General features: G+C 41.9%; 1 protein-coding gene across 1 annotated transcript; it reads right to left on the reverse strand.

Moving 5' to 3' along the window:
• Positions 1-1499: 1499 nt before the first annotated feature.
• On the reverse strand, positions 1500-3026 carry LOC142973237 (uncharacterized). The gene is made up of 3 exons (XM_076114876.1): positions 3006-3026; positions 1984-2067; positions 1500-1845 (listed from the first exon to the last, which is right to left on the reverse strand). Exons 1-3 carry the CDS (start codon positions 3024-3026, stop codon positions 1615-1617), a joined length of 336 nt encoding a protein of 111 aa, XP_075970991.1. The 3' UTR covers positions 1500-1614.
• Between the last annotated feature and the right edge of the window lie 5945 nt (positions 3027-8971).

Below are 8971 nucleotides of genomic sequence, written 5' to 3' on the forward strand. Positions count from 1 at the left end.
TACTCTATGATAACGAATATTAACTATACAGTGTATGTATTTTCAGTGACTCTCGATGGCCTAATACATTATGAAATTGAGTATTTATTATGTTCTGAACTATAAATAATGTTATGAATACCAAAATAACCACTACATTGGCTATTGAAGCTTGAACACACAGCTCTACCTATCTATATATTAGCTTAACCATAGCTACTTTCAGTCTCCGAGGAGGAACTTTGGTTGCTCTGTACTTATACCAGAGAGGTTCCAATTTATGTTAAGATTAACAAAAATATAGTACTGAAAAGTCGACTCGATGAAATTATACGCTTGATGAAAGTGCGCAATAAAACAATAATTACAAAAGAACCGACGCCGACGTGAGTGTTAGTTGTTGGCGCGGAGTGCGGAAGTTGAGGCGCTGGTCGCTAGGAGACGACCCCCCCCGCCCTGCACCCCGCACCGCGCGCCCGCACCGCGCGCCCGCCCCGCGCCGGTCAGCGGCGGTCAGCACTCGACCCTCAAGGTTAAGGTCGTTGCTCCCGCGGACTGAAGGCTCTGATTTGAATATCTCGCCGTCTTAATGTTTTCTATTACAGCTCTACTGTTATTATACCTCACCTTCACTCGATACCTCTTTAACGATTTCATGGCTCTCGTCACACCTACCTATTGTCTGAAACTCGCATTACAAGCAAAAATGGTAAATCATAACTGTATAATAATAATAACCTCAATAATAATAAACTGATTTGGGTTTTTTCCCACAATTTGAATAACTTTCTCGAATAGTCACTATCTTACTTAACTATTTTTGCATCGGTCGTAGTAAACATTAGTTGTTGCTTAAGTGTATGTGTACTGCAGAGAGTGAATGTGATCTGTATATTACCTAAGTATACCTATGTTATGACACGTTAACGTTTAGTACATTATCGTGTGTTAAGTCGAGTAGAGCCGGCGCGGGCGTCATCAACGCCTCGCCGCTCACTTTTGTTGCCCTTAACTATTAGCTATTTCTACATCCTTCAGTGATATAATGTCGCTCGTATGATTTCCTAGCCGATAAGTAGCACCAACAGAATGGATTACTTGGTCAATGAAATGCAACAAATTGCCTACAGTGTATTTATAGTGTGCAGAACAGATATTCCGTACAAGAGTACTGGCACTCTCTTTAATACAAAGTAACTATGTACATATATTAATGACTAGTAAGTAATGTTTTCATCGTAATGACGTGCGGCCTCACTGTACACTGTACATCATACGAGACTCTAATTAGAGAAATGTTATTTGTTTGTAGTGGTTGTTGCCTTGTGGTTGACGGTGTGACGGTGTGATGGTGTGATGGTTTCGTGTGGTGGCATCGTCGCGTGGTCAGCTCCCGTAAACCTCGCCTGCCTGCCCCCGATACTATCACTCGTCGTAACGTTACACCGGTCTACATCTGATAACTACTTCTACTTATATGCTAATGCACATTTCACAAGCGATAGCTTTAAATAATACACTTTATAATATTTAGAGGTTTTAATAAAGTTCATTTACGTACTGTACTAGTGAGTCATAGTAATAAATTAAAGGAGAAGGTCGATATGGCTGTCAGATACCGACTGTGAGGATTGTTTAAAATAGTCCATATCCCAAACCAAATGGTCTTCTTAGTGGGTACAAGTCTCCGTAGTAGCCGCCGATACCGTAGCCGTCGTCGTAGCCACCGTAGAGGCCGTCGTAGCCGTTGTAGCCGCCGTAGAGGCCGCCGCGCCCGAGGCCCCCGAGACCAATCGAGAAACCAAAGTGTGGCCGAGCCAGCGCCGCGCTACACACTAGCGCCAACACCAATAGTAATGCTCCTACCTACAATACAACATCATTACACTTAATATATACGTAAGCAAGATCTAAGATACTTTCCATCAACTAAGTGTATTAAAAGGAGAGTAAATAAGTTCAAGGTGGTAATATGATATAAATAGCAGTTGTAAGAGAACTCACGTGCGTGGTCATGGCCGGCGCGGCGGTGCTCGGGCGATGCTCGCGTGTGACGGCGACGCGACACTCGCGCCTCTTATACACGCGCTAATAGACAAGCACATTAAGTGCCCAGTAACTGAGTAATCGACACTCGTTAATACATCGTTAATGATGTTCAAACCACGTTAAACGTGGCTACATGTTTGATCGTTTATATGTAACAATGCATTACAGAAGCATTGGTAGTCCTATGCCAACAAGTTCTCATTCTTCATGGAACTGTAGGTCTGTAGACGTTCCGCGCAGAGCATAACTAGTAACTCAGTGGAACTAATATTGTACAATCTTCGAAACCGGACACACTAAGCTCTAAGGCGCTGTCTCCACGGGCGAGAGAATCGCGGCGATATTATCGTCGTGCCACGTATTTCTATACACTCTATATGAAACCGTCTCCACACGGCGATAATATCGCCGCGATACGACGAGTGTCAACGAGCGTGCGAAACGTCAATACATCGTCGCTAGTCGGCCGCGACAAGCAGCGAGTCCGCCGCGCGATCGCGACGAGCGCGCAGCGAGCGCGCTGTCAAATGCAGCGTCATTTGTTTTCAATGTTGCCTCTTGTTTCGAGAAGCTTTTTAAACAAGGAAAACGCGGGCTACGAGTCGCCGCGGAATCGCAGAGATTCCGCGGCGACTCGCGACGATACGCGGCGGAATTATCGCTCGTTCGTGGAGATTGTCCGACGATACAAGGGCGGACTCGTCGCGATTCTCTCGCCCGTGGAGCCAGCGCCTAAACTGTTGCGCTACTCTCTCAAAACACTTGTTGTAAGAATCCAGGCTCTAGCGTCTAGCCGGTAAGTGAGACGCTCTCAACGTGGCCGCAGCCTAAATAATGTTTTGGTAACGAAAAAATACTTTGTAAGTGTATGCACAATCCTGCACAAAGGTGCAAGAATGTGCTGTGTGTAAATGGGTATTGCTCACACGTTGATCAGATGTACACCGCGTGGAATGTTACAAGAAACTTGTTCGAACCGAACATTCGTTGAGGTGCATGGTTTCATGCGTGGTTAACTTAACGAATATTAAATTAAATAACTAATAAGCTGATGATAAAAATAATAGCCGCGTTAATTAGCGGCGTCTCACATGTTTTCATTGTTGTTTAATTCCACCGCTGCATGCACTTTACAAACCTTTCACTTGTGTATTGTATCTCTTTGCGATCTATTTTGGAGTTGAAAATATCATATTATAAAATAATTTGATAGTTTAAATAATATCAGGTGTAAATATATTGATATTATATCACATTAAACTGTGGCTCTGTCGCATTAAATTTGAACTATGGGAAAATCAATATTGCAACATTTATACTCATACGTAAGTTATAAAAATGGACCATAATGAATAAATAATATGATTTTGATTGTTCTCACACGCTTATATTTCACAGTTTACACGACATTGCGCAATCTTAAATGAACGATTATTGCGACCGTTTATTTACCGAATTGTTTAAGCTGAAGTTCGGTTCTTGTGTTGTGAATATTATTGTGGTAGTTACAAGAAGTGAGGTATATTATTAATAATCCGTGGAGACTTAACCTTCAGTCGTGAGTGAGTGAGTGTCGTAAGGCGAAGGTCGGGTCAAGCCAGGTGAGGCCTGAGGGCAGCCGCTCGACCAGGCGGCAGCCGGTCACTTGTTAAATAACTAAGTACTGTTCTTGAACACGCGTCTATCACGATCAAACTTAAGCGCCTTATGTAATTATATTGTAACTAATAAACTCTATTTGTTACGTAGGTATTTATAGCCCTTATATCGACGTACAGCTTGGTCATAGTTGTACATGCATGTTTTGTCTCATTACCGTCTGATGTGTCTGGAGACGAGAACTTATCAACAGCTAGAGCGACCTGACTCTGACAACTTCGTCATTACCATGCTCTATTCATAGTTCTATAATTAAATTGTTTGTCGATCTACTTATATGATTTGGAAGACCAACAGTAATTGTTATATCTTTCTGTACAATGTCGTATGGTGTCGCGTGTCTTCTTCACAGCGACACGGCGATGTTTGGTAGCTAGTAGTAGCTACTGGCGCGCTATCTAGTCTGTGATTGTTGTGATTACGAGTGCAGATAGCGCGCCGAGTACTCGAGTAGCGACTATCTCGCACACTAGTTTGTTTATCAACTTGTACATGGATACTACACGTACACGCTACATGCTTCATCACAGCACCACAAAGGTTAGCGCTCTTGTTGAGTCGCCTCGTGGATATTGATAGAAGTATGGTCAGCTACCCTCAACTAGGTGGTCATAGCGCTCTCGTTGTGTTAGATTGTTTACATATAGTATATCTAAATGATTGCATTGTTATTTACACAACCAACAAGATTCTCAGTATGGCGTCAACATGACAGTTAGATGACAAAATACAAACAAAATCCTGAAAATTGTAAGAATTAGGATGTAAAGATTGGTAGCGTATTGTGTACTCACCAGGATGGGTCCTTCTTGAGTTTAGCATTGTTGTAGAGCGCGCGCGGCGTGTTAGCATACGTGTAGGGTCCCTTGGGGCGCGGCGCCTGCGGGCCCTCCACCAGCACCGAGCGCACCGACACGCTCATGTCTCAGCGTGAGCGCCAGCCGCAGCGCCAGCAGGTAGCACTCCTCCAGCGCCGCCAACAGACAGCAGCACATGCGACACCGCTCTCACCACTTTCTCCACACTGACACCACACTGACACCACACACCGTCACACACTGTCACGTCTGTCACACACACACCGCTCTCGTCGCTCTCGTCGCTCGCACGGCGCCGCACACACGTCATTTGAATATGGAACTGTCCGAGTGTCAGTCACATCGATCAGCTCACGTGTTATCTGATGGGGCCACAATTAGCGGCTGCGAGGCGCCCACGGTGGCGCCGCCCCTCACATGCCACATGACGCCGCACGCTCAGCCACCACCGACACATCGACGCCACTAAACTGTTTTTATTTTCCCTTTTCCAGGATAACAAGTGGCTGTTGCCATGACGACGCCTAAACGCGGCCTTCCGCTCATCGTTGACAAGTGGGTGTCTTGATATCGCGTTGCCAGGTTACTGACCTTGACTTCAAGTACGTCAAGCTTGTAAAGTTTAGTTACCAATATATGCAATTTATTACAGTAAAAGTTTTTATTCATAAACTACCCACATTACATTTTGTTACAACACTTAAGACATTAAGTCTCAAGGTTTCTTCATCAGGCGATATGCCTGACTAGAGTGCTCAAGTCGGGAAAAGCTCGTAAGCGGATTGCCTTTTGATTCGGAACAGAAACTAACGTGTAGTCTCTGTAATATCTGTCGCAGGTAGAGCTACAGTTAGCTGATAGGTATGTTATAGGAAATTATTATTTAGGTATCAGAGTGTCACCTAACTGCCCCACTCACAGGCTCGATTATTGTTATAAAATTGCGTCACTAGCGGTACCTATGGCGTTATTTACATAACAGTTAACTTCTTATACGTTCACTAGCATGATTCACAGTTAGTTCAGTATATTTCGAATAGATGGCGTTAGTGAAGTACGTATTCAATAGCCCTTGATGCTATGTAGTTGCAATAGAATTCACTAGATGGCACTTTAACATATTTTAAATTAGTTTAGGATTTGTTTTTGTATTTAATTTATTTGTAAGTATAGTAATGCCAGCTTTTACCCGCGACTTTGTCCGCCACCTGAATTTTCCCATGGGATTGCGTCATTTTCCCGGGGTAAAAAGTAGCTTAAGTCCTTTCTCAGGTATCAAAATATCTCCATACCCATGCAAATTGGTTCAGTAGTTTAGGCGTGATTGAGTTACAGACAGACAGAGTTACTTTCGCATTTATAATAAAAATATTAAGTATGGATTATTTACAAAAATACTTAGCATTATCATTAATAATATCTACTGGTAGTATAATGCGATGGGTACACATTTTTTTAGACAACATTTTGCATTCTATTGTTTTGCGATGAACTCTACGTCCGGTTTCTTCACTAAAAAGTACTGAGACGATAATTCGATCAGCTATACTCGGTCATATTAATAACTCCACTACTGTGTAGTGTAGACCCATCAATGCGCATCTCCTCTTACAGGTACGTAAATGCTGGGTCAACAATGTTTTCCTAAAGTCCGGATATTATGCGTAAGTTTTTACCAGACTTTCAGGCTGATCAAAATAAGCGACTTGTATGATATTACAAATAATTATTGAATGAATGTGCATTGTGCATGACGCGTATTAAGAAGGTATCAGAAACTATGTAGAGTTTGTACCAATTTGTATCTTTACGTGACTGCGTAACGTAACGGAGGGTGATTTATTTGGCCTCAAATGTTAATATGTTCGTATGTTATATTTTATTGTGCCCCACAGCACTGTAGTAAATTCTTTACCTACTGCGCGTATCGTGAGATTACGTCTCCTTGAGATAGAGCTTCAAAAATATGATCAGTTTGTTCTAGTGGACGAATGTAATAATTGCTTATAAGTTTGTTGGAAACATTAAACGTATGATAATAATGCAAGTATTACTAAGTAATGATATGATCTATTTAGGAACAATTCTAAGATTTTCTGTTAGTTTACATAGTTAGAAAATGCAATCGTAAATACTAACAAGCTGATACAAATGATGTTTATATAAATGTAAGTTCAGTGAACCATATTTATTGGTGGAGTAGTGCACGAGTCACGACAGAACAAACAATAACGGCGTTCTGCCCTCTTTGAGCTCTAGTCTGCTATGAATTTACAAGTTTCCCGACCGTTGGCGCGCGCGCCGTGACCAATGCGGGCTCGATGAAGACGTCATAAAATAATGACAATATCACTTTTCACGACGTAACTGTCGCGCGACAACCCTCCGCGAGAGCATCTCAGTGCCGCAGACGGCGCGGAGCGAGGAGCGACCTTACTGCCCGCGCGTAAGGTCGCAAGTCGCGTGTCGGTGAGGTCGTGGGGGCGTCGCGTCGCCACCGCCGCCACCGGACAGGGTTGTCAAAGCGTGCAGTAATAAATATAGTTGCGCTTTCACTGAGAGAGGAGAATGGCGTTTAATGATCTGTGCGTAATGTCCTTGAAACATAACTTCCGCAGTGTTTTGTTGTCGTAAAAAAGTCGCCGGATCATTCGTCGTCGGTCGCGTGACTCGGATTGCTGTTTTCCGTTCGGGGACCTCTTAATGTTCGCATTATGGGAGTTTTTTATATTAAAAAAGTCATGAGAATGTGCAGTAATAGACGGAGCTACAATGACAAATGAAGCAGAATGTAGCAACTAATGTCGCAGAATGTTGTAATTGTTGTCTTTGTCCGAATAAATACTAATAAATAACTTACGTTTATGTTTAGTTTCAGAGCCTATTTGTTAATGCCGCTTGTATTACCAGACTCTACCAGCCTCTGGAATATTGTTCAGCAGAACACTCAATGGTAGTGCACCCAATGGACAATTAAAAGAATTAGCGAGTAATGTAATTTATGTAATGCCTAAAAACAGTTGTATGAAAGCTAGGCAATAAACTGACATCGTGTTAATGACAAATTACAGTCATGTTCAAAACTGGTTGGGATTAAAATACAAAATATCGGCAAACAATGATACACAATAGCACAAGAGCGCGTGTAGCGGAGCGGAGGCTGGGCGGAGGCGGAGGTCGCGTCGCTAAAAACTCGGCTCCGTCCAATTTATTAGAGCGTCATACATATGTATGTATTGTTATGGTGACCGGCCGCCGCTGAAAAACTCCTCCTAATGAAATCGATTGAATTATACATTAGAGCGGGGGCCATTTTGGGAATTACTTCGGGACACGCGCCACAAAAACCTTCCCGCGGCTCCCGACAGTCCCAACTACTGATACTCTGCCACACTCACTGATACTCACTCACTGATACTCTACGAACTACATGCAGCATTTTAATACAGCATTTTATATGCAACTATTTTTAAAGGAACATTATAAAGCACATCTTTAAACACTGATTATCTAATCAGTATGATGTTATCACATGTGAGTAGCTATCACATATTTATATCCACCTTTTTCAACTTCAGGCATTCTTAATTTAATTTGTTTAAAGCTAATTTGCAGAAGGATGTCCAATTTTGCTTTATTTGTGCAAGGCTAATGATAGTGACAATCGAATAATATCAGCAACATTATAATATAAATATTTTTGATCTTGTATTTGTTTTTCCTCCATATTTGTTGCTTTATTCAGATTTATTCACGTATGCTTATTTTTTGTCTCGTATTTACCTTTTCTGACCATTTTGGCTCTAATGTATGTTAATGTATTGTGTTGGATGTAAAATAAAACAATTCGAATTAATGACTATCAATTTCACACATGATTCTATTTTTACAGAAAATAAAGAAAAAACATTCTTTAAACCAATTATTATAAATTCTGTATCTTAACGTCGCATCCGTCAGATGAGTATTGGTTGAACAAGACGTGATGATTGATGTCTGTGCCGTACTTTGACTCTACAATATTATCAGAATAATATAGGTATCTTTATAGAATTATAAAAAGAAAATAATGTAAGTTGTGGTTTAATTTCGGTATAGGTACCTACCTTCTATGTACAGATATCACTAATTAATATTAAGAGAACTGTTCCTCATACATGCCATGTTGGTAAGCCGAAGTGCGTTATCATTGTTGCAGACTGTTTCAATTTTCAAATAGTTTGAGTTGTGTGTATGTGTGTGTGTGTGTGTGTCACGTGGTGTCGCCGGAGCTGGAGGTACCTACCCTATAAATAGGGCACGTAGCGGGTGTTTGAAGGACCGTCATAAGTGATATGCGTATGCGATTATTCTGGAAAATCTCCGGCCGCCTGTCAGCTGTCACTCAATTCAAATACATGGTAATGTGTCACGTGTGTCCACGTGACACTCACCCACCGCTGACGCTCACCGATCACTCCACACTC

Source organism: Anticarsia gemmatalis, chromosome 5, assembly GCF_050436995.1.
Source record: "Anticarsia gemmatalis isolate Benzon Research Colony breed Stoneville strain chromosome 5, ilAntGemm2 primary, whole genome shotgun sequence".
Taxonomy (NCBI): Eukaryota; Metazoa; Arthropoda; class Insecta; order Lepidoptera; family Erebidae; genus Anticarsia; species Anticarsia gemmatalis.